Here is a 26,587-nt window from a genome sequence, read left to right on the forward strand (position 1 = left end):
ACGCCTCGGAGGATACTAGTAAAAATCTAAAGATAGCTAGAAAACGTAATTTTTAGATCCTTCTGTGGTCCACATCCCTGGTCCTCGGAGGACCCACACTCTATGATCGATGGAGAGGAAGGGCCTTTTCCTTCGGCGCTTGCGTGGTGCGAGGTGGTTCCGCATGCGCGCTGGGGTGGTGCGAGGCGCACGCTGCGGCGGCTCGGCGGCTGGTACTGATCTACCAAGTCTGAACGTTCGGACTAAAGAGCTCGACGCGGGACTTCAGTGCGGGATTCACACACATACCTCAGGTGACTAATCCCGCAGTTCGGTTTACCCGAGAACTCACTTTAGTTTGTCTACTGACCAGGAGTGGTCGACAGGATAGGCCCCGAGCTAACTCCCCCTCCTTTTCCCGACCCGGCGCGGGAAGTGTCTGGACACCATCGCCACCGCCCGCTGATTCAGTCAGGGCCTCCTCTCCGGCTCTGTGTCGGTCTTCCTGTGTGCCAGAGCCAACGTTGTATCAGCGGAGAAATCTCGGGAAGGAAATGGGCCAAGTGGATTTTACTCCCTCTTCAGTATATTTAAAGAGAGCATGCCCCGAGGTGGGGCGACCTCGGGAAAACGCCCTGACACCCCATCCCTGCTCCGGGGCGCTGAGCGCTTGGCCTTTTTCCTAGTCTGAGAATTATTTTAAATCTGTATGTCCCCACTTCTCCCGCCCAGCGATATTGCCAGAAATTTCCCGATTCTCTGGAATTCATACCTGACTCTCAGACAACCAGTAGAATGGGCTCCCATGCGGAAAAGAGCTGGGTCCTAGAATAGTTTATTAATCTGATAATTAAAACTGAAGTTTAAGATACCTTATCCCTCGAGTTGTGCGTTTCTGTAGAATGAATCATCCCTTGAATATTGTTAGTATCTGTTCGTCTCATTTTGGAAACGGTGAGAATAGAACTGTAGTCTTAGAATTTTGCATAACTAAAGCCAAAAATTTAGAGTTAAATGCCTGTACATTGTACGGTCCCTTTAGTTATACGCCAAACTTAGGCTGCTTTAATTTTCGTTAAGCAAGAAGCACTTTTTTTTTTTTTTTGAGAAAGAACTTGATATAGAAGTCTTAACTTTCTTCTCCCAATTGAGACAGTTTGAAAGTTTTGTTTGTATAGCACTTACAAACCAAGAATTATTTTAGAGGCGCATGAGTTTTCCCAACACAATACACTGGAAAGCAATGTGGACTTCTGTATCCATTATGGTGACTTAACCATGCTCTGGTTTAAGGGATAAGTCCTACCAACCACTGGCAACATTACTGACAATGCAAAGTATTTGAAATTAGTGTGAAGTTTGGTTATTATCTTTCAAAAGATAATTGATGTCTTTTATATCAGAACACATAGCTGTGTAGTGCTTTGGCCTATTGAAGCTCTCTAGTTAGACACTCCAGATTTAATGTCAGAAGACTTGATTTTAGCTTTTGCTTTGGTAATTGGTATGCATTTATCATTGAGGAAGTCATTTAATATTTCTATTTCTTGGCTCCCTGTTAACTCATTGTTTCACTATGTCTCTTGTAGTACTTTATATTGTAATTGTTTGCATACTAGATTGTTTCCAACTTTATATTTAATTCCTTAGGTAAGAATCTTATATCAGTAATGTATAGTACCTAGTAGATTAACAAATTAAGTTATAAAATGGAAATGATACTTCGTTTGCCTTTTTGAATTTTAGGGTAGTATGATACACTTTTCAAAATATTTTTACATATATTTTCAGTGGACACCTTCACAAACCTGTGAAGTATTGATGAGAAAAGCAGTTCAAAGCGAACCTTTCCCTAGCAACTATAGATAGTAAGTAGGGCAGAACAAGGGGCTACTGGCCTGACTTGACACTTGTTGAAGTCCAAATTTTAAAAATCTGAATGTTTTGAAAATGATAGAAAAGGCCAAGTAAATATCTAGTGTGGTTTCTGTTTTCCTGAGGGGGGGAAGCTAGTTTTTTTAAAAAAAAACTCACTTTAAAAAAAGTTACTAGCATTTCATAAGATGACATGTTCAAATCTATTAAACAATATGCAGATGGTTGTAGTGACTTTCCTTCTTTGCTGCGAATAACATCATTAGCAGCATTACATTATTCTGTATGTTGCGAAGAGATTTTTTTGCCTCCTAAAGAAGTAGTTTTTATATCTCTTTTCAGGATTCTTTTACCCTATTTTCTAACTTCCTATGTTTGTTAACCATTAAATTAAACCTTGTTTCCCTGAAAGCATCACTTTTACTTTTTGGAGAAACTTCGTGAAAAAAAAAGAAAATGTAGTTGATATCTGTTAAATCTCTAAAAATTGCTCCATATCATTAATTTGGTATCTATTTGAGACTCTTTAAACTTTCAAATGTAATTATGTACAGATATTTGGCAACAGCTGCTCCCCCACCCCTGAAAGAGCCCTGTTTTAAAATGAAACTACCATTTCAGCTATTTCTTAGTGGATAATTCTGGCCATTGAGTGTCTGCTTCCTTTGTTTGCTAAATCCTTATGTTGTCAAGCTACAAGAAAAATACTTCACTGCCACATATGTTGTTTTTTGTTAAACAAGATAGATTGATGCTAATAGTTTGCCTGAATTTGTAGTATATGCTACCACACTGAATATCTATATTGAATTTGCTTTTTGTTTAAGGTTTTTTTACTGCAACACATTTGCCAGTAATACTGAGAGAAAATATATCCTGATTTGTAAGAACAAAGACTCTGGATCCAAACTTCATAGGTATCAGTATATGAAAGAGCAAGTTGGTTTTGTGCCTCAATTTCTTTATCTGTAAAATGGTGGAAATAAGTAAGAAAGTGGTACCTCAAGTAGATAGGTGGTGGCCAGATCATATAAGACCTGGTAGGTAATGGAAAGATATATAAGTCCCGTGGATATCTTCCCAGTGGTAAGGTGTACATGGGTGACAGGTGGCAGCTCTATTACTGCACTGCAGCATAACTCTGGTGTTCCATATGCTGATTGTAGGTGGTCTGCCTAAAGTCAGTTATTGGCAGCCATATTTCCCTGTTAACAAAAATGTTATTAAATAAATTTTCATAGATTTTTCTTAGGCTTTTAGGTCCTATTACTCCCTGTCTTCTGAACTCTGCCAACAGTAAATGGGTTAAGGTTAATAGAAAAACGTGAAAATCATCAGCCACTATTAATTTGAGAGCCTCTTTGTTCAAATATACTTCTAGCCATGACATAACGCCAGCTTATGGATCATAAGAAAGGTGGTACTGAACGTAGCCTAGGAGTTGAGAGAAACTTGAACTTTGTAGTAAACGGAGATTTATAAAGCTGTTCTCAAAATTGGGTACTCAACAAAATAAAAATTAGAGGGGCAAGTGTGTTTTAAAAGGAAAAAAAATGTTAAACATTTTGTTATTAATAAATTTTTAGGTTTTGGTTTCCTTGATACCTGATACTTTAATTTTGGCTATAATAAGTCATAATGGGCTGGAGATGTAACTCAGGGTTGGAGCATTTGCCTGGTGTGCCTGAGACCCTGTATTCATTTCCCAGCACTACAAAATAAGAAAGATTGTATATATCATTGGTATATTGGCTAAGGGTTAAGTTGTCAGAAAATTCTTCCCTTTACTTACTGGGTGGTAACATGCAGTCTTAGCTGACTCGGAGAAAGAGTAGCTTGGATTTTGCTGACAAGTTTATAACAGTGGTGATGCTTCCCATCATTTCATATTCTTTAAAGTGGTAGTAATAAAATAGTATTTTATTCTTGAGGTATTCCTTTAATCCTTAAGTCTCAGAGTACTTTATAGATGGTCATTATTTTTTATGATTTCTCTAAAACTGATGGCAAAGGATCACCCAAGCTTACAAAAGGTAGAGCAAAATAAAAATTAAAGCTTGGTTCCTGGATACCCATCTGTTTTCTGATACTATTTAAGAAGTTCAAAGAGATGAGAAAACAAATAACTATATTTATCTTTTATTTACTTTCACTAGCAAGATGTAGAAAATTGACATTTATTTTGACCTTAACTGAACACTTAATTTGATTCTCTTGCTTAAATTGCAGAATGCCGGGTCTAAGTTGTAGATTTTACCAACACAAATTTCCTGAGGTGGAAGATGTAGTGATGGTCAATGTAAGGTCCATTGCTGAAATGGGAGCTTATGTCAGCTTGCTAGAATACAACAACATTGAAGGCATGATTCTTCTCAGTGAATTATCCAGACGGCGTATCCGTTCTATAAACAAACTCATCCGAATTGGCAGGAATGAATGTGTGGTTGTTATTAGAGTGGACAAAGAAAAAGGTAAGAGAAAAATTTCTTAAGACTTTTAAAATTATAGTCTGGAGGTATAATTCAGCTCAAGAGCATGTGCCAAGGCCCTGGGTTCTATCCCCAATACTACCCAAAAGGAGTGGGAGAGAAAAATTAATAAAATAATTATAAGAATTCAACTCAGTTTATTTTTAAATATATGTATTTTTTTATTTGTGTACTACTGTTTAAAAATTCCTTTCTTTCTTTTTTATAAACCAAAGTTGCTGGAGAAGTATGTCAGTTAGCCATCTAAGCAAGACCACTTGGGTTAGTATTTGTTTATTTAATTACAGGCTGTGCCACTGTGCCTGGCTAAATACATATAACTATTTCTAAGCAGCATTTGTACAGTATTAATTAAAAAGAAACAATCAAAATGGAGACTTGTTAAATAAATCAGTGTGTTTTTATTCAAAATGAGATTTTGAATATTCTGATAGGAAAAGATCTCTAGGGTAGGATTAAAGAAAAAATCAGTTGAAACTTTTAAAATAAGAGCTACTTATCAGGACTGTGTACATATATAAACCCTGGACACAGAAAAATACAACTACCAAAAGACAATGAGAAAAAAGCAAAAGCAGGGCAAAACTGAAGGCAAGTCAACACTTTGAAGAAAGGAACTACACTGGATGTTTTATATTTTGCAGTTTTGTATTTTAGACAGTCATAGCAGGTGGAAAATGGTAGTAATGATAGCATTAAAGGAGAAATCCACAAAGGAAGACCCCTTAAGTCTGTATGTAAATTCTGCCCAAATCTCTGGCTGACCCATGAACTACTAACATATAAGAGTAGTATCTAAGCAAGCAGCCCAACAGGATTAAAATCTGAAGATTTCAGCTACTTCCCACAGACAGTAAATTGCCTATTAAAATATTTTTTTTTTTCATTGGGATACTGGGGATTGTGCCCAGGGGTACCCTACTACTGAGCTACTCCCTAATCATTTTTATTGTATTTTGTTTTAAAACAAGGTCTTGCTAAATTGCCAAGGCTGGCCTCAAAGTTACAAACAATCCTCCTGCCTCAGCTTCCTGAGTTGTGGAGTTTAAAAATCATTATTTTTTTTTTTTTTATGGGGGCAGGGGTAACATTACCAGCGATTGAACCCAGGAGTACTTAAAAACTGAGCCATATTGCCAGCCATTTTTATTTTTTATTTAGAAATAGGGTCTTGCAAAGTTGCTGAGGCTGGCTTTGAACTTGGGATCTTATTCTTAAGAGTAGCTCGCAGGAATCTAGAGTCTCTGCCAAATACTCAACAATGTCCAGGATGCGTTCAGAATTGCTAAACATTCTGTTAAATGGTTTGGGTATGAAGTATTTCCCAAAAGCTATGTGACAGTGCCAGGAATGTTAAAAAGGTGAAGTGATTAGTTTATAAGGACTGTGAGTTAATTGGTGAATTGATCCATTAGTAACTATCATGGCCCTTCTGCCATGATAATTCTACCTGATCTTAGGTCCAGAGCAATGAAATCAGGTAACCATGGACTGAACCTCTCAAATAGTCCCAAATAAACTTCTCCTCCTTTAAGTTGTTTTGTCAGATATTTTTGGTCACAGCAGTGTAAAGCTGACTTAATACACATACAAAGAAATAGGAAAATACAACCTCTAGAAAGAGAAGGCAGTCACTGAAGACCGGCTCAGAAGTGATCCAAATGATGGAATTAGGAGATGAGATTTAAAACCAGATGTTATAACTGCTTAAAGACATTAGGAAAATATACTTGTAAGGAATGAACAAAATGAGATCTTAGAGAAGTTAAAAACTTTTTAAAGAAGAAATAAATATAAATCGTAACTGAAAAATGTATCTGAAAAATTCACTGTATGAGCTAACAATACATTGAAGAAAACAGAAGGCTCAGTGAAACTTGAAGATGGTTCATTGAAAATAAACAAATCAGAAAAGATAGGGGTACAAAAATATGGAGAGAGCCTCAATCATCTACCCAATATCAAAAGCTCTATTATAATAAAAGAGACAAGAGAAAGGGGGCAGAAAGTATGTTTGAAAAAGTAACAGCCAAAAGTTTTCTATATCTGTTTAGAAAAGTTAATTTTGCAAAGTACAGCCTTCACACAGGGTAAATGCTAATGAAACTATGTCTAGGCACACCAATTACTAGGAAAGAAAATCTTGGAAATAACTAGAAGAAAATAACATGTTACATACATAAGAATGCTGATACAAATTACTATGGTGTTCTTATTGGAAATAATAGACGCCTAATATTTCTAAGCCAATGAAAGAAAAAAAATTTGTCACATGAGAATTGTGTATCCTAAGATAATATTGATTAATGAAAGTCAAAACAAAGACATTTTCAGGTAAATAGAAACTAAGAGAATCAATTGCTGAATTGAGCTGCATTATAAGAAATAGTAAGCGGGGGCTGGGATTGTGACTCAGTGGTGGAGTGCTTACCTAGCATGTGTGAGGCACTGGGTTTGGTCCTTGGCACCACTTAAAAACAAATAAGTAAAGATATTCTGTCCACCTACAACTAAATATATATATACACGCACACATACACACACGTGCATAAATATGTGTGTGTGTGTTAAAAAGAAATGATAAAGGAAATTCTTCACGGTAACGAGAAATATGTGAGTAATTGTAAAATACTATTTTACCCCTTATTAATTTTTTTTTAAATTCATTTATCAGGCTGTGGTTGTCGCTCAGTGGTAGAGCACTTGCCTAGCATGTGTGAGGCACTGGTTGGATCCTCAGCACCACATAAAAATAAAAGTATTGTGTCTGTCTACAGCTAAAAAAAATTTTTTGATGCATTAAGCTGTTTGTCTTTTTTGTACACTTAAGATTTTAATTTGTTGAAGATGACTGATGGTACAGAGAGGTCAATGCCATCAAAGGAAGATTTTTATTATATTTCTTGAGAGAAGGGGTATTCCCATACCATGCCATACCTTGCAGTTTTAGTCAGAAAGCAGAAGGAGTTGCAGGAAATCCTAGGTCAGGGCAGGATAAACAACTTAGAATTGGCTATTTTGAATGATTTGGGCATATGTGGAGGCACAAAGGCTTCTGCCTATTGTCTGGTATTTCCTGGGTTGATTTGGGGCTAGTCTTAGGGGACATTCTTATTCTAGTCATTGAAGCCACAGATGTCAGAATATAGAAACTAGAAGCCAGGTGTGATGGCTCATGCCTATAGGCAGCTACTTGAGGAATGAGGTTCACTTTGGAGCCAGCCTGGGAAACATAGCAAGACCCCATCTCAAAAAAAAAAAAAAAAACAGGAATTCATGGGCTGCAAGTATAGTTTAGTGGTAAAGCATTTGCTAAAGTGTTTAATAGAAATGAACATAAATAAAAAAGAATACAGAAAATATAGTTAATACAGTAATCCACCCTTTTCCTTGGTTTCACTTTCCATGGTTTCCTAACCATTCACATTCCATAAATGTTATTTGTCTTAACTCTTTCAAGAGAGACTATATTCACATAACTTTTATTATACAATGGTGTTCTAATTATTCTGTTTTATTATTATTAATCTCTTACTGTGTTTAAGTTATTAACTTTATCATAGGGATCTATATTTAAGAAAAAACATTTATCACTTAAGATAGTGATGAGTTTAGCTAAGCACGATACGTGCTTGTAATCAGCTCAAGAGGCTGAGGCAGGAGGATTCCAAGTTAAAGCCAGCCTCAGCAATATAGTGAGGCCATCTAGATTTGTGTAAATGCACCAGAGATTGAAGCCAGAGGTGGGCACTCAACTACTAAGCCACATCCCCAATCCCTTTTTTGAGACAGGATCTTGCTAAGTCTCAAAAAAGGGATTGGGGATGTGGCTTAAAAAAAAAAAGATAAGACATATGTTCTGAGAAATGCAAACAACATAAAGTGCATGTACACAAATCTAGATGGTGTAGCCTACTATACACCTAGTTTATATTAGACCACCTCCACTCATGCAATTGACCAAATGTTGACCAAAATGTCATTGTGTGGTACATGTGTGCATATTATATATCTGTGTATAAAAGGATTGCTACTATCCAGTTTCAGGCATCCAAGGATAAGGAGAAACTATTGTACAATGGGCTGTGTTATGAATGCCAAATAGACATATAGAATCTAAGAAAATATAGAACATTGTTTAAAGTAGACATAATACATTGACAACTAAAACACAAAAGCAAGAAAATATAATGGTAAATCTCTGTTTAATTTTTTTTTTTTTTGAGACAAGGTGTCACTGTGCCACCTAGGCTGGCCTTGAACTCATGTTCTACCTGCCTCTGCTTCCTAAACACCTAAAACATAGACCTAAATCCATTTATATCAATAATTACATTAAATATAAATGAAGCGAGTATTCCAGTTAAAAGGCAGAGATTATTATAATGAAATAAAAGACAAGATCCAACATTAATGGTGTCTTCAAGAAATGTAGTTGGTTTAAATAAGTGTCTGGAAAAATATACTATGTGAACAATGCCATAAGGAGACTGGGGTGTTTATGTTAATACTAGATAAAATAAACTTAAAGACATATTTCCAGAGTAAAAAGGGACATTTTTTAATGATCACAGATCATTTTGTTAGAATGACAGCATGGTCATCAGTATATGTGCTGAATAGAGATTCATGAAATATGAAACAAAAATGTGTAGTCAAAGTTAGAAACTTGAAGAAACTCTGAACAGCTGATAGAACAACTACACTTAAAAAAAAAAAATCAATAAAGACCTTTACCTGACTGACATATAGAGAGAACATTACATCCAGAAAACGAATATGCATTTTATCACGTGTGCATGCCATATTCACCAAGATAGAGGATAATTTGAGCAATGATTTCAACATTGGAAGTATTGAAATAGTACATATAAAGTATGTTTTTGGTTTGAGTGCTGGGCATTGAACCCAGAGTGCTTTACAACTGTATTTTATCCCTTTTTATTTTTTAATTTGAGGCAGGGTCTCACTAAATTGCTGAGACTGGCCTCAAACTTATGATCCTCCTTTCTTGGCCTCCACAGTCACTGGGATTATAGGCATGTGTCACCATGCCTAGCTACAAAGTATGTTCTTGGGTCACACCAGAACTTGGTTTAAAATCAATATCATTATATCTTGAGTGGAAAAAATAAGTATTTGCATAATTAGTGGGCTGGGGATATAGCTTAGTTGGTAGAGTGCTTGCCTCGCATGCACAAGGCCCTGGGTTCGATTCCTAACACCACCACCAAAAAAAAAGCTCATCTAAATAATCCATATATTAAAGAAGGCTTGAGAAGTTTATAATTTTTAATTGCTTGTGTTAGAAAACATTAAAGATCTGCAAATAGTTATCTAGGTTTTGACTTTAAGAAGGTAGAAAGGGGAGGGACTGGGGTTGTAGCTCAGTGGTAGAGCACCTGCATAGCATATGTGAGGCACTAGGTTCGATTCTCAGCACCACATAAAAATAAATAAACAAAGGTATTGTGTCTACCCACAAGTAAAATATTAAAAGAAGAAGAAAGAGGAGGAGGAGGTAAAAAAAGGACTTACCCAACATGCAGGGCAGGCACTCTATTTCTGGGTTTGACCCCTAGCAATATAAAGAAGATTTTTTTAAAAAGGAAAATCCAGCAATGTATAAAACGGATAGTAAAGCATGACCAAGTAGAGTATATAGAATGCAATGCAGTTGGTTTAACACTCAAAACTTTATGTAGCAGGGCATGGTGGCACACACCTGTAATCCAGTCTACATTAGAGGCTCAGGAGGAGAATCACAACAGCCTCAGCAACTTAAAACCTGTCTCAAAAAATGGAAAGGGATGGAAACATAGCTTGGTGTTAGAGCATCCCTGGGTTCAATTCTCAGTACTGGAAAGAGAGAAAAAAGGGAGAAAAAACTTGATTATACTCTTATTAATATAATTGATCAACAGAAGTGCAGAAGTAACTGAGTAGAGAAAGGATTGTCTTGTCTTTTTTTTCTCCCTTAAATGATGGTGGGACAACTGGATGGGATAAAAACAAACCAGATTATTTTAACAACCTAAAATATTTTCCTAAACTACTCATTTAAAAAATGAGCGAAAGATTTGAATAAATAGTTCATCAAAGAAGAAAATGAATAGCAAATATGCACATGAAAAGATGTTGAACATCATTAGTCATTAGGAAATACACATTAATAACACTGGGTTTGATACCCAGCACCACAAAACAAAATGATGCTGGGGCATGCAGTGATATACATCTATAGTCCCTGCTACTTGAGAGTCTAGGCAGTAGTATTGCTTGAGTGTAGGAGTTTTGGGTCCAGCCTGGGCAACAAGTGAGACTATTCTCAAAAAAAAAAAAAAAAAAAGGTGGGCTGAGGGGCTGGGGTTGTGGCTCAGTGGTAGAATGCTCACCTAACACATGTGAGGCCCTGGGTTTGATCCTCAGCACCACATATACATACATAAAATAAAGGTATTATGTCCACCTACAACTAAAAAATATGTATATTTTTTAAAAACTGATAGATAAGAACTGCTTATGGAAATGCAAAAATGGTACATGCACTTTAGAAAACAATTTGGCAGTTATTAAGTATATGTACTATGCAACCCAACAATACCAATTTCTTAGTATTTATCCACGTGAAATTAAAATGTATATTCACAACAAAACCTGTTTGATTTTTTTATAATGATTTGAGGGTTAGTGGTTCTTGATTGTAGTGGTTACGTGACTGTATTTTTTAACAAAACTCAGAATTGTACACTAAAGTGATGAAGTTTACTATGTATAAATCATGGTTTTTTGAGGAAAGAAATGCTCAGAATCTGAAACAGTCCAGATACATTAACAATGTCAAAGGAATTCCAGTCATTCATTTTAACAAATGTAAAAAAGCATTTGACAAAACTCAATACTCATTTATTAATAAAAAGTCAGCAAGCTAGAAATAGAAGGGAATTTTGTTAATCTAATAAAGGATGTCTAGGAAAAAAACTACAGATAGACTTTCTTCTAGGATAGAGAACAAGGCAAGAATGTTCACTTGTTCACTCTCATCACTGTTATTTAGCATTGCACTAGAAATCCTAACAAGGAACAAGTTTGCGGGTTTTTGCCACACTAGAACTTATTTTTCTTTTTTTGTACCACGGAATGAACCTGGGGGTGCTTAACCATTGCATCCCCAGCCCTTGTTTATTTTGAGACAGGGCCTTGCTAAGTTGCTAAGGCTGGTTTTGAACTTGTGCTTCTCCTGCCTCAGCTTCCTGAGCCACTGGGATTACAGATGCACCTTGACAAGTTAACCTAGAAGAAAGATCTACTATGCAGAATTGTTGTAAGAGTTTAATGAGGTGCTTAAGTAAGGCGTCTATCATCGTCACTTGGATATGGTAGTCACTTGCTAGATGAAAATTTTATATTCCTTTGGTGTCTGTATGTGACCTCTGTTGAGGTTAACCTCTTAAACTAAACCAAATCAGAGTGACTTTCTACTCTGTAAAAGCTCAGGGAAGAAAGTAGAGGAAAGAGAGGCATTTGACTAGCTAATTTCCTCCACCAAAGTAATAGAGACTGTTTTAAAGGACATTTCTGAAAACAGATCAGAATCTCTCATCTTTCTTACACAGTTTTTGTTGATAAGATTTTAGTGGGGAATAATTGTAAGATTATAGTAATCAACTTGGTTGTAAGAATTGGTCAGAATGGTATGCTGGCACTTGATGATTTTTTCCAAAATTTTCTCATAGGATATATCGATTTGTCAAAAAGAAGAGTTTCTCCAGAGGAAGCAATCAAATGTGAAGACAAATTCACAAAATCTAAAACCGTAAGTTCATTTTTGAGTCAAATTTGTGCACTATGTTTAATAAATAGCAGCATATGCCTTTCCTAGCAGAAAAATGAAAAACAAAACTTTCATTTTTTTGTTACTCTATTTTCAATTATGTGTTACATGGAAATCTAATTTGAAGACTTAATTCCAGAAAAGTACAATTACAATGTTATTTATCTCATCAAGCCACTACCAGAAAGCATTTCTAGTGATCTAATGTTCTCAAGTCAGTACTAGAAGTTAGTGTTTTGAGGCCATTGTAGATTGTTAACTTTGGTAGTGGTAAACAGAATGCCTTTATTTGTTGTTGTTGTTGTTGTTGTTGTTTAATGTGGATCGAACTCAGTGCCTCACACATGCTAGGCAAAAACTCTTCCACTGAGCTACAACCCCAACTCCCATTTTGTTTTTTTGAGATAGGATCTTGCTATGTTGCCCAGGCTACTCTTTAACTCAGTAGGCTTTCCTAGGGTTTCGGATATGACCTAGTGGTAGAGTACTTTCCTGGCATGTGTGAGGCCCTACGTTCAATCCCCCAACACCAAAAAGGGGGGGAAAAAGTGATATTCCTGCCTTAGATTCTCAAGTAACAAGGATTGCAGTCATATGCCACCACATGTGGTAGCTTAGCTTATTTCTTTTCTTTTTTTTTTAATTTTAATTTTAATTTTTTATCTTTTATTTATATATGACAGTGGAATGCATTACAATTCTTATTACACATATAGAGCACAATTTTTCATATCTCTGGTTGTATACAAAGTATATTCACACCAATTCCTGTCTTCATACTTTGGATAATAATGATCATCACATTCCACCAGCTTAGCTTAATTCTGACTGGGATGTATAAAATGTAGTTCTTGTCTTTCAACACTGTTCTCAGGTAAAGGTAGCAAAGACAAATGTTAAAATATCAAAACAGGAACCTGTTATTAATAAGGCGGTTGGTCATTCTCTCTGTCTCTTTCCTTTTGTGATACTGGTGGTGGACTGCAAGGCTGGTTCATTCTAAGCACACACTCTACCACTGAGCTATACCCTCAGTTCAGATTCTCCTTTCTGTTTTTTTGTTTTGTTTTGTTTTGTTTTGTTACATGATAGCAGAGAAAAAGAAATCTTAAAGTTTCAATTGGTTCTGTGTTTTCATATGGAGTAATAAGAACTTATGTTTATATACCAATTTTCTAGAGTATGTGTTTGTATATATCTGATACATGTAAGAGTTTTTTGCAATAGCTCCCTTTCCCAAATGAAACAAATTCAGAGATGTTAATTGGTCCCATTGTCAAAGCTTATTCCCAGTCTTAAGACCCTAAATTGTGTACTTCCTTTATGTGTTATACTCACTTGGATACATTATTATGAGAAAGTGAATATTTCTTTATAGCTCAAAAAAGCTAGTATGGAGAACTTTTGTTGTTAAAGAATTACTGTCAAATTATGCTATCTACTGAAATGTAGCAATAACGTTTATTTATATAGATTTCTTTTCTTGAAATTACTGAGCTTTTAATTCTGTTTCTAGGTTTATAGCATTCTTCGTCATGTTGCTGAGGTATTAGAATATACCAAGGATGAGCAACTGGAAAGCCTGTTCCAGAGGACTGCCTGGGTCTTTGATGACAAATACAAGAGACCTGGTTATGGTGCCTATGATGCATTTAAGCATGCAGTCTCGTAAGAACACCTTGATTCTGCTTGTACTGATATGTCAGCTGTTGGGTCTGGCATACAGGTTGATAGCCCAGCATTTTACTCACACCATCCATTTATTAAGTTCTTGCCATATTTAGATAAAAATATCTTAAGTACAAAAAGGCCCATGCTAGCTGGACATGGTGGCACACACCTGTAATCCCAGTAGTTTGGCAGGCCAACGCAGGAGGATTGCCAGTTCAAAGCTAGCCTCAGCAATTTAGCTAGGCCCTATCTCAAAACTAAAATAAAAGGGGGGATGGGGTCAATTCCTGGTACCAAAAAATTAAACAAAAGCCCCATGCAATAGGACAATCCTACATAGTCAAGTCTTTGTAATTTCATATACAATACTTATATAGTTCATAACCCACTTGCTTTCATCTAACACTACTCCATTATACATTATTTTTATTTCCTGGTTTCATTATTTATTATAGATGACTTCAGACCAGTGTGGATATCTCATCCAAAACTATAATTTCTTATTTACTTTACCTCATTTCTTTGACCTTCAACCATGCCACTTTAGCCATTCTTCCATGTTTCACTCTGGGCCTTTTTATCAGCAGGTTTTGCTGTGCCTCTAAAACCTTTAATCCACATATTCTATTTGTGTGCACCCATGTGTTTTAGTTACTAGAAATTAAACCCAGAGCCTTACACATGATAAGCAAGTGCTCTACCAAACTAAATCACATCCTCAACCCTATTTTATTTTATTTTAAGACAGAGTCTCACTAAGTTGCCCAGCCTGTCCTTGAACTTGGAGTTCTCTTGCCTCAGCCTCCCTCACAGTTGGGATTACAAGTGTGTGCCACCTTGGCATGTATGCATATTCTGTTCTTTCTGTCTTGGCTCCCACTTAGTCCTACTCTGTTTCTTAAATTCTTATATTATAAATGCTTATTCCAAGTCTTAGGACCCTAAATTGTGTACTTCCTTTATGTGTTATACTCACTAGGTTTATACTCTACTCTAAACCTGTTTTTTTCTTTTGTCTTTTCGCCCTTTCCTGTTTTCTCTTTCTTATCCAGTGTAGATACCATGAACTATCATTTCAAGAACTTTCTTGCCAATATCATGAGCTTTTGCCCTGTTTTCCCTTCTGTTACATCCAGCCTTGGAGTGATGTTCCTGCTTTCTTTCTGTGTACTTATAGACTGCTGAGTGCTGCTAGGAAAAATCAGTTTCACAGGTTGGTGCCGCTGTATATTCATGGTTTCCAACCTCTGCTAGATCTTCACTGCTGCCTCACATTCTCTCTGCTCTTTGTCAGTTCTTCCTCCCTTTTTTATAGTGACTGTTTTAGAGCTTTTCTATATTCTTTGTCAGAAACACTCTACCTCTTTTCTTTCACTCTTAGCTGGTGTGTTCACTTCCCTTTTTATTTTACAAAGAAAATAGGAGCCATTGCACAAGGACTCATGTTAGCTTTTCATCACTGTGACAAATAACCTGAGAAAAACAACAGAGGAGGAAAGAGTTCAGAGATTTCAGTCAGTGGTTGACTGGCTCCATGACTTGGGACTTGAGGTAAGGCAGAACATCATGGTTGGAGTGTGTAATAGAAGAAAGTTGCTCACCTCATGGCAGTAGCAGAGAGAGAAGAAGGGGTCAGGGGCAAGATACAGATCCCAAGGGCATACCTCCAGTGACTTTCCTCCAACCAGGTCTCACTTCTATAGTTCCCAGTAATATCTTCAAATTATTAACCCACTGACAGGATCAGAGCCCTGATGATCCAATCACTTCTCATAATCTCCATTGCTGCATTGAGGACCAAGCGTTTAGCACATGGGTCTTTGAGGACACTTTATATCCAAACCATGACACTTATCCACTTATGCCCACTATCATGAACATACTTATCTCTGTCCTATCTGTTGTTTTCTTCTGTGCTCCTGGAATTCATTTCCTTCCTGTTCAATCTAATCTTTGCTACCCTGTGCCCAGCTCCTGCTCAGTGATTTCTGTTACTCCCTCTTTGATCTTCATCTTTTCCCTTTATTGATTTTGCTCCATCAGCATAAAAATATTCTCTGGTTTCTTTGATTTATACTTTTAAAAAAAAATGTTTTGACCTTCCCTCAAATTCTAGCAAGCACTGTTTTCATTTAGCAGCCAGAATCTTTCAGTTTTCTGCAGTTGATGTCTCTGTTTCTTTACCTCTTAGTCCTTCCTAGATGTTAATGCTCTAGAGCTGCCTCACCACTAAGATTACTTTCCAACCTTTTTGCTGCCAGGATGTGTTGATCGTATAAACTTTAGAGTGGATGAGCAAGACCTGGATGGATCTAGTAGAGCCCCCAGCATACCATTCCAGTTTGTCTTCATGTGACTTTTTTTTTTTAATCACATTGTAGAAAGGTGGGAATCATAATAATAATAGCTAACTTCACATAATTCTAACAATCTGTGGTTTAGTGCCATTATTATCCCTACTGTATAGTTGAAGAAATTGAGGAAAAGAGTAAATAATTTGTTCAAGGTAACCAAGCCAACAAATCATAGAGCCAGTATTCAGTCCCAGACATTGTGGCTCCATCCAGAGTTTGTTCTGTTAACCATTAAGCACTGTTTATTCTTCTGTTCTGCATTCTTTGATCAGTACATTTTTATTTCTTTATTTGTAGTACAGGGGAGTGAACTAGGGGCACTCTACCACTGAGCTACATCTCCAGCATTTTTGTTCGTTTTTTGTTTTTAGGTAGTTTCTCATTATGTTGCCAGAGTTAGCCTGGAACGTGCAGTCCTTCTGCCTCAAGTTCCCAAGTCACAGAGATTGGAGACATGCCAACCATGCCCAGCCTTTTTTTTTTTTTTTTTTTTTAACTTTTTTTTTATTTTATTTTATGGTACTGAGGATCAAACCTAGATTCTCACATATGCCCAGCAAGTGTTCTCCCATAGAGCTACATCCCCAGCCCAGTCTTTTTTTTTATTTTTTGGCCAGGGATTGAACCCCAACCCCCAACCACTGAGCAAAACCCCCAGCCCCTTTGTATTTTTTATTTTGAGACTTAGGTCTCGCTAAATTGCTTAGGGTCTCTCCAGGTTGCTGAGGCTAGCAAACTTAGAATCCTCCTGCCTAAGCATTGCTGGGATTACAGGCGTGTGCCACCACACCTAGGCAGTCAGTATATTTTCTGGTTCACTGTCATCACTGGTCCTAGCTTGCCCCTTTAGCTTTTGTGTCCAGCACCTCTTCCATTACCACTAAGCCTTGGTATGTATTACTCCCTTTTATTCTTCTCTTGCTTCATCAACCTGTGTATCAGCTCCCCGGGTTTAACTAATACTGATTCTTTGCTGTGTGTACTTCATGTTTTTCTTTTTAATTAAGAAATTAAACTTCTGAAATCATTAGAAACGGTGTTTTTCCTCTCTAGACCCATTCCCCTCATTTATCAGTGGTAACCTCTATTCTGAAGTTACTAGTGTGTATCATTATCATTTTGTTTTTATGGTTTCATTGTATTTCATTGAGCATCCTCTATCCAAAAATCTAAAATACCCCAAAATCTGAATCTTTTAAAGCACAGACATGAAGCCACAAGTGGAAAATTTCACATCTGATCTCCTCTAATGGGATGCAGTCAAAATCTAGGTACACTGCCAGGCGCAATAGCACATGCCTGTAATCGTAGTGGCTCAGAAGCCAAGTTCAAAGCCAGCCTCAGCAAAAGTGAGGCACTAAGCAACTCAGCAAGACTCTGTCTCTAAATAAAATACAAAATAGAGCTGGGGATGTGGCTCAGTGGTTGAGTGCCCCGAGTTCAATGCCCAATACCCCACACACACACCCCAAAAAATACAGGTACTAAAAATACTATATAAAATTACCTTCAAGATATATGTGTAAGATATATATGAAAAGTAATTGAATTTCATGTTTAAACTTGGATCCCCTCCCTTAAAATACTGTATTCTGTATATGCGGATGTTTCAAAATCTGAAAAAAAAATCTACAACACTTCTGGTTCTAAGAATTTTGGATAAGGGATTTGCAACTTGTACACATATCCATAAAAGTCATGTAGAATAATTTGTATATTTAACATTTAATCTCTTGTATCTTTTTGCCTTATAAGGCTTTACTGAGCAGAATTTCTTCAAATAGATAGATGTATAACTACTACATCCATATTAATTTCCATATAATATTTCATTTTGAGAATATGCTTTGTCTTTCCTCTATTAAGAGATATTTAGCCAGGCACAGTGGCACACACTTGTAATCCCAATGATTTATGTGGCTTAGACCAGAGTGTTGCAAGTTCAAGGCCAGTCTGGACAACTTAGTGAGATCCTGTCTCAAAATAAAAAATAAAAAGGACTGGAGATGGGCTGGGGATGTGGCTCAAGCAGTAGGGCTTGCCTGGCATGTGCAGGGCGCTGGGTTTGATCCTCAGCACCATATAAAGATGTTGTGTCCACCGAAAACTAAAAAATGAATAGTAAAAAATTCTCTCTCTCTCTCTCTCTCTCTCCAAAAATAAATAAAATTTAAAAAAAAAAGGACTGGAGATGTGGTTCAGTATAAAGTGCCCCTGGGTTCAATCCCCAGTACCAAAAAAAATTAAGCAATATTTAGGGGTTTTTTTCTTTCATTCTATTTTCAAGTCATCAGATTTTAGATTTGATTTTCAAAATTACTCTTCAGATTTTTTGTCTAATTTGAATTCCCTCTAACAACTTTGTAGATATTCCTATATCCCCTTATTCTCAACATTTGGTGTGTGTCTCAAGATTTTTTTTCCTTTTGCTAATACCTTTTGATTTGCATGCTTCTGATTATTGGTGAGCATGCACATTGTTATTAGCAGCTTATCACATTTATTGATAATTTATTGATAGATGATTCTTCTTTTATGAAACATGTCATTTGCCAACTTTATTCATTTGTCTTCCTTCAGCATCCTAACTATACCCCATGTTATACAGACCTGATATTTACTCATGCTGTTCCTTATGTATCATAACTTTCTGTAACTGTTTTCCCTTTGCTTGTTAAGGTGTTACCATTCTTCCATTCGTATAGCCATGATTTTTTTTTTTTTTTTTAAGACAAGATCTTGCTAAGTTGCTGAGGCTGGCCTCACACTTGGTGATCCTCTTGCCTCACCCCGCCAAGTTACTGGGATTACAGGCATATAACACCATGCCCAGCTTTTCAACTCTAATTCTGACACTGAAGCCAGTGCTTTATTATTACATGCATTATTCTGTGGTGTATTGTTTCATGGTTCATAACTATCGATATTGTAACCTTGCCCTTTGGGGTTTTTTTTGTTTGTTTGTTTTGTTTTATCAGAGATCCATCTATTTTGGATAGTTTAGATTTGAATGAAGATGAACGGGAAGTACTTATTAACAATATTAATAGGCGTTTGACCCCACAAGCTGTCAAAATTCGAGCAGGTAATTGACTTCCTAAATGATTTTTAAAAATATTTTGCATGTTCCAAAAAAGCTGTTAAGTAATTTGATTTATCAAAGAGTATGTTTCTGCATCTATGAGTATAAATTATTCTAATATTTTTTACAATAAGAAAAGTTTGAGATTTGGATGCTTTTCCCCTTCTCCAATACTAGAGATCAAGCCCAGGGTCCCTTGCATTCTAGGCAAACACTCTACTACAGAGCTGCATTCCCAGTCCAAGAAGTTATTTTTGCTTCTTCAGAGTCATAAAATGTATATATTGTTGTCATGAATGAGTTCAGCTAACTTGAGGTTAGCCCCTTTTTAAAGTAGGATGAATGATTCGGTGGTAGAGTACTTTATCTAGTGTGTACCAAGACCCTGGATTTGATTCCTAGCACCATGGATGAAAAAGAAAAAAATTTTTTTTTTTTTTTTTTTTTTTTTTTTTGTACCAGGAATTGAACTCAGGAGCACTCTACCACTGAGACACATTCCCCAGCCTGATTTTGTCTCACTGAGTTGCTTAGTGCCTTGCTTTTGCTGAGGCTGGTTTTGAACATGTAATCCTCCTGTCTCAACCGCTGGGATTACAGACATGCATCACCATGCCCAGCAAAACAAACTATTTCAATAGACTATGATTCTGGACTGAATGATTGCTAATAGCTGGAAATATTTTCTTTGAGACATTTTTTTCTATACAAATACTATATAAGAACATACACTAGGAGTAGGGGTGTAGTTCAATAGTAGAGTGCATGCTTCAAGAGGCCCTAAGTTCATTCCCCACCACAATCACCACCACGCCCCAAAAAAGTGGTCTACAGTCATGTATAATTTTTGTTTACAAAACTTTAATCATACCATGTAGAATTTCCACCACCTAGCTTTTTCTGTTGTCACTGGTACCCTTCCATGCAGAGCATAAGAATCTTGTTCTTTTTGATAGCTGGATAATATTTCATAAATTACTCATTTACATAGTTTTCTTTAGGACTAATTCCTAAGAATTGCTAGGTCAAATAGCAATTCCTAAGCAGTTCTAGACAGGTTACTATTAAAGTGTTTGTTAAATTTGTCTTATATAGTTTTGTTATTAGGTGGTTTAATATAGATGAGAAGATAGTTTTACTACATATTCAGATATTTTTAATTGTGAAAATTAACAACTAGGATTGATTTCTAATTGATAGGATGATGGACCTTTTCATAAGCATTTGAATGCTAGTACATTTGCTATATCTCTGATTCTTTTAAACCTTTAAATGTTTCTTGTATTTTTGGTATGAGTTTTTGGATTTTTATAATTTTAGATATTGAAGTGGCTTGTTATGGTTATGAAGGCATTGATGCTGTAAAAGAAGCCCTGAGAGCAGGTTTGAATTGTTCTACAGAAACAATGCCCATCAAGGTGAGTCGTCTTCCACCCAAGGCCCTGGGTTGAATCCCCGGCACTACACATGAGAAAGATCATGTTTTATGTTCTTAAAATTGAATGTCTTAAGGATTTCTTCAGTTTAGAGGCAGTTAGCACCATTGTGCTAATGATGACTATAGTTAGGTCAGCCACCATAGACTCCCAAATCATAATTCTTCCTAGTCTTTTAGTGGACTGTATCATAATACTAGATAATATCATTATATCAGTTAGCTTTTGCTACATTAATAAACATTCCAAATTGCTAACCTACAGAATTGAGAGATGAGTTTTGGGATGATTTGTTAGTGCAGGAGATTAATAAACAAATCCTCAAACATCTTAGTAATTATGTTGTATAGGTACATTCATAATTGAGTTTTTGTCTTCTTTAGATTAATCTAATAGCTCCTCCTCGGTATGTGATGACCACGACAACCCTGGAGAGGACAGAAGGTCTCTCTGTCCTCAATCAAGCTATGGCTGTTATCAAAGAAAAGATTGAGGAAAAGAGGGGTGTGTTCAATGTTCAAATGGAGGTGAGTTCAGTGCTTTCATTTTTCCTTTGTTCTTAAAGTTTGTAGGAAACTTGAGTCACCTATAAATTATTTTTATTCCAAAATACCTGATCACTGCCTTTTTGAATATATTTAGGATTGTAAATCTACTAAATATAGAATGATCATTGATGCAGAGAGTTCCAAAAAAGGGCTTTATAGGTAAATAAGAATTATCAGCACTAGAATGTTTTTGTGGGATGGACATTCAGGCCTACATTCACTGATGATGTTACATCGGTAGAAATGAGAAAATAACAGTAGAAATGAGAATTTATTGTTAGAATTTGAATGTGGGATGTTTAAAATTGGACCTTAGAATTAGGAATAAGCTCTTGTCTTTCCCTCAGCTCAACAAGAATTGAAATATAATTTCCATACGTATTCTTGTGTGTATATATGTATGATTCTTTCTCTGAAAAGGAGCAGTAATTTATTTTGCCCAGAAGATACATTCTTTGTAGGATATTTTTGGTCTTGGAGTAATATCCACTGATAACAGTTTTAGATTATAAAGATGATAGAAAATACAGTTCCATTTTAATACACAGTTCTTTTTCTTGTACTTCTCAAATTTCTTCTATTTTTTAACTAGTAGAATCTGTTAGTGTTAAGTCAACACTCAAAAGTGAATAGATATGACAGTTGTTAAGAAAGGAAAGGTTTTTTTTAAGACTTAAAATTAGCCAGGTGCACACCTGTAATCCAAGCTAATCGGGAGGCTGAAGCAAGAGGATCACAAGTTTGGGGCTAATTTTGGTAACTTAGCAAGACCCTCCTCAAAGTAAAATTCAGAAAAGGGCTGGGGATGTAACTCAATGGTAGACTGGCCCTGGTCTGAATCCCCAGTACTGGGGCAGGGAAAAGAGTTAAAACACTAAGCAATGGTAGTATTGAAATTGAATTTGCTATTTAACTATTTCACTTTGAAATTATGCCTCTGCTTCCACAGCCCAAGGTGGTCACAGATACAGATGAGACTGAACTTGCAAGGCAGCTGGAGAGGCTTGAGAGAGAAAATGCAGAAGTGGATGGAGATGATGATGCAGAAGAAATGGAAGCAAAAGCTGAAGATTAACTTTGTGGGAAGCATAGTCTAATTTGAGGAACATGAAGCAGCCCTTCTTGGCTATAAACCCTAGACTTGAAAGTTTTCCAGTATTGAAAACTTCAAAGCCGAATATTTTTTATTTCCAAGTATTTAAATATTCCAACACTGTAAAACATGAAATGCCCTCCTAAATGTCAGCTGTTTTCACACAGTAACTCTGACACGTTTTTTTAAGGGAGCAGCCCAATTTCACGAGAGAAAATCTTTGAGCTTAGAACAGTCCTAAAATTGGGCTTGTGACTTCCATTTCTGATGTCTCCAGATTGGCACCCTTTGAGTTCAGTGCCTCCGTGAGATTTACCAGGGGCCCCCAAAATAAACAATAACAATCCCAATCTTTCTATATAAAATGTATTAAAGCAAACATCAAATAAATTTCTGGGATATTTAACTATAGGCCTCTTCCTTCTTGTCACCAGTTAAAAGCATTCTGAATGAGAAGACCCTAATTCTTTTATCTTTATTTTGGTCTAGATGCAGAAATATAAGAGCAAGTTATCAAAGGATATGTACAACAAACCCTTTTAAGAGAAAATGATTTTAACTCAATCACAGTGATATTGACCCTTAGAGGGTGTAAAGCCTTAAAATGCAATTAAAGAATTACATTGTTATGTGCCTTTTAACCTATTTGAGATTGATGACAACTTGTGGTTATGAGAGTTTATGACACTGGGTCCTTATTGATCTACTAACCACTTGGCTTAAGTTTGATTCATTCAAGATGGTAAAGTATGTTTGTATTTAAAGATGCTGCTTCTTTGATTTACTTATTTTGAGTATCATTACCCAAATTTCGATTTTTTTCACCCCCTTTAGAATATCTGCTAGGTACCACATAGATCTTTGGTTCTCTTTATAACAGAATATAGATTTGTCTGAATGCAGTTATAGTGGGGGTTGTTTTTTTTTTTACATTTTATCTTCAAGAACTAGTTGTTATAAAAGTATATGCACAAAATTAATTTCACAGGTGATATATCTGATGGTACAGCTACAGTAGTCGGGTGTAGAAAATCTTGATTTACTTTGGTGTGTTTGTAGATTTAATCTCTTAGGATATTTGAGGTACTAGTTATTGAACTTTACTGCTAGCCCTAAGAACATCTATTAAAACATAGATCAGCCAGTCGTGGTAGTGCACACCTATAATCCTAGTGGTTCAGGACACTGAGACAGGAGGGGCTCATGTTTAAAGCCAGCCTCAGCAGCTTAGCAAGGCTGTAGGCAACTTGGCAAGATCCTGTCTCTAAATATATGTGGCTCAGTGGTAAAGTGCCCCTGGGTTCAATCCCTGGTGCCAAAAACAAAACAAAACAAAACTCTGCAGATCAAACTTAACTCATCCTAGTCAACCCAGGACTAGATGTAACTCATTACAGCTTTTTTTTTTTAATGCTTTTGGAGTTGGGTGCTCTAGTGTACAGCTATAGTCAGACCTGCTTCAGGAGGATTGCTTAAGCCTAGGAGTTTGAAGCCAACCTGGACAACAAAAGTATGATCGTATCTTTTTTTTTTTTTTTTTTAGGGGAACTGACTAGAAAATACTTAGAAGAACTTATTGGTGAAAGAGTTTCTGCCAATTATGAAAGTTTGTCCGTTTGTTTACTTTGTCAGGTTGTGTGAGCTTTTTAATACAAAGATTTAACTTCAGATGGCCCATTCCAAGAAGTTTGCCAGCCAACTGCCACATGGGGAATAAAATCTGGATGTATTAAAGATTGACACAAAATTTTTACTTCTATATTTGAAACATCAAAGTTTTATAAAAATTCCTAGCATCAAAATGTTACCAAAATACAATAGGTGCTCCTTTGGTGTATGCATGGAAATTGAATGTTTACTAAAGTTTTCATACTTTGAAAGCCATAACTGTTGGAAAATATTGGTGGTTTCCATGGTGACTGATTTTTTTTTTATCCTATGTGGGCCTTTTACTCAGTTCTGCAACAATTTTGTAAATTGTTGACCCTAGCCAAAGAAAGGATCAGTGTTTCACTGATAAGAGTACGAGAACAGATTAAACTTAAAAGTGTCTATATGCTGACCTAAAAACAGGGACAAGATACATGAGGACAAGGTAAACAACATATTCCTGAACAGCTCGAACAGGACAGACAATGACAGTAGCCTATCCAAATCCTGATTCTCCACTAAAGCCTTTTCATTAAAAATATTCATGTTACCTGTTTATTCCATCTCAGCCTCTGTGGTCAAATGGTTAGTTCTGACAACCAAATTAGCAACAGGTTGAGTCTTTGTTTGTGCATACCTTAATTGAAAATGGTGAAAAGGAAATAGGAAGGTTTGAACTTCTTTTATTTTTATAGATTTTATAGCAAGACAAGCTGATTCTTATACAATGTTCAGATACTTTGGGGAGCTACAGAGATATGATAATTACTATCATGCTAAGCAGAGTTATTACTCAGCTGGCATACCTCAGCCATTTATAATTCACGTGTACATCAAGAACAATTTAAATAGTAGGGATTTTTAAGAAGTTTTAATGCTAGTACCATTTTGCTGATTTGCCTCAAGCTGATGGTCACCTACTTTCCAATTCTTAGAAATCCTATTTCCCATGTAAAGGCACCATTGTGCCAGTTTTGAGATTGGGCAGTCATTAAACCAAGTGTACTTTAATTCAGATAAGCACCAATCAATACTCAAAAAGCAATAAACGTTTTTTAAAAATTGTTTTAAAGCAATAAAATTCAATAGACTTTAGACATTAGCAAAAGGCCAAATAGAAAATGGTGCTTTAAAGGGTAGGAGTAAGTTAAAACAGCTTGGACTCCCCAATCCTGGTCAGTTATTATGGGACAAAATTAATAGAGGAGACGGTTCAGTCTTAAGAGGACAAGTTTTTATTTAAGCACTATGGAAGTAGCCACTCCCCTTAAATATAGGTTACATATTTTATTTATTCATTGAAGTCCAAGCACTTGTACTTGGCAAGAACACTGGCAATGGCTTATGCCAGATCACTGTATAAACGTGAAAATAATAAAAATGTTCTTTAAAAATACTATGATACAGACTTTTCACTATTTTAGGTTAATCTCCCAACTGGGGGTGTTCGTTGGTACCTATTTGTCTCAGTGTTCATTCTAAAACCAAAGTTTCTCCAGGAATGGAGGTGCAGGCCTATAACTCCAAGGAGGCTGAGACAGAAGGATCACCAGTTCCAGGCCAGCCCCAGAAACTCAGTAAGACCCTGCCTCAAGAAATAAGGACTGGAGGTTTAGCTCAGTGGTAAAGCACCCCTGGATTCAATTTGCAGTTCAAAAAGTAATGTACCTCAGAGGTAGAATGCTCCTGGGCAAAAAAAAGTGAGTCTTAGTGGCAGATCACTTGAAATGTTTCCATACTCAACTTATGAAACCTTTGAAAACTATAAAACTTTGTTTAGGAGTTAAAAGCAGAAACAAATGTTGGTTTGCATTTGAAAAAAATAAGATGTTGACATTTCAGAGAAAGCTACTTCGAGAGTAGAATTTTATTTATTACAGAATGGCCAGAGTTTCAAAAAGGATGCATGAGGCACTGGGTTTGACCCCAGCACCACATTAAAAAAAACTAAATATACAGAGAGTTCCAAAAAGGGATCATAGCTGTCTATCCTGATGGGCAGAAGTCAAGATACTGATGCCTAATGGCTGTCCTAGAATAGCTTTCCAGGTTGGTAATGGGAAAATAGAGAAGGAAATAGCACCACCACTGGCACCTGAGGAATTCACTCTTAGCAGTCTCACTCCAAAGCAGTGCAAAATGTACAATGTTAAACTTTTTTTTTTTTTTTTTTTTTTTTTTTTGATGCTGGAAATCAAACCCAGATCCACTGAGCTCCATCCCCAGCCCAACATGGATTTCCTCCATTCTCAGGAAATCCTGTCTACCATCTGGTAGGAGGAAGGAATCCTGGTCCTGCTCCCCAAGGGTCTTGTCATGTCAGTTTTTTGATAGCTTCAATCCACTCTGCTCGTTCAGCCTTGCTGCTGGCCTGGATATAATAATGTATGTCATCCTTAGTGATCACTTTGAAGAGATTTCCTTGGACATTCCCTTTAACCCCTAGGTAGGAAAAATAAATCAGTGATTAAATATCCATGTCTACTTTCAGCTTGAACCAGATGAAAGTCATCTTGAGAAAGGGACAAATAGGAATATTTCTTATGTACATGGTTAGAAAATCCCATGAGGTGCAT

At 36.3% G+C, this 26,587-nt stretch overlaps 2 protein-coding genes across 3 annotated transcripts in view; one reads left to right on the forward strand and one right to left on the reverse strand.

The window, feature by feature from the left end:
- Positions 1–131: 131 nt before the first annotated feature.
- Positions 132–22,767, forward strand: Eif2s1 (eukaryotic translation initiation factor 2 subunit alpha). Of its 2 annotated transcripts, XM_040274513.2 has the most exons (9): positions 147–293; positions 2,682–2,771; positions 4,084–4,325; positions 12,080–12,159; positions 13,694–13,845; positions 19,181–19,287; positions 20,605–20,702; positions 21,104–21,247; positions 22,218–22,767. In XM_040274513.2, the coding sequence occupies exons 3-9, from the start codon at positions 4,085–4,087 to the stop codon at positions 22,341–22,343; spliced, it is 948 nt and encodes a 315-aa protein (XP_040130447.1). In that variant the 5' UTR covers positions 147–293; positions 2,682–2,771; position 4,084; the 3' UTR covers positions 22,344–22,767. The 2 variants fall into 2 exon arrangements, with proteins under 2 accessions (XP_005322867.1, XP_040130447.1); XM_005322810.4 differs by lacking the exon at positions 2,682–2,771 and having other exon boundaries at positions 132–293.
- A 1,569-nt stretch (positions 22,768–24,336) lies between these two features.
- Plek2 (pleckstrin 2) overlaps positions 24,337–26,587 on the reverse strand; it is a 28,435-nt gene continuing 26,184 nt past the window's right edge. The window contains exon 9 of the mRNA XM_078050093.1: positions 24,337–26,453. Within this exon, the coding sequence (XP_077906219.1) occupies positions 26,326–26,453 (128 nt within the window). The 3' untranslated portion in view covers positions 24,337–26,325. The remainder of the gene's footprint in view (positions 26,454–26,587) is intronic.

This window comes from Ictidomys tridecemlineatus, chromosome 5 (assembly GCF_052094955.1).
Source record: "Ictidomys tridecemlineatus isolate mIctTri1 chromosome 5, mIctTri1.hap1, whole genome shotgun sequence".
Lineage (NCBI taxonomy): Eukaryota > Metazoa > Chordata > Mammalia > Rodentia > Sciuridae > Ictidomys > Ictidomys tridecemlineatus.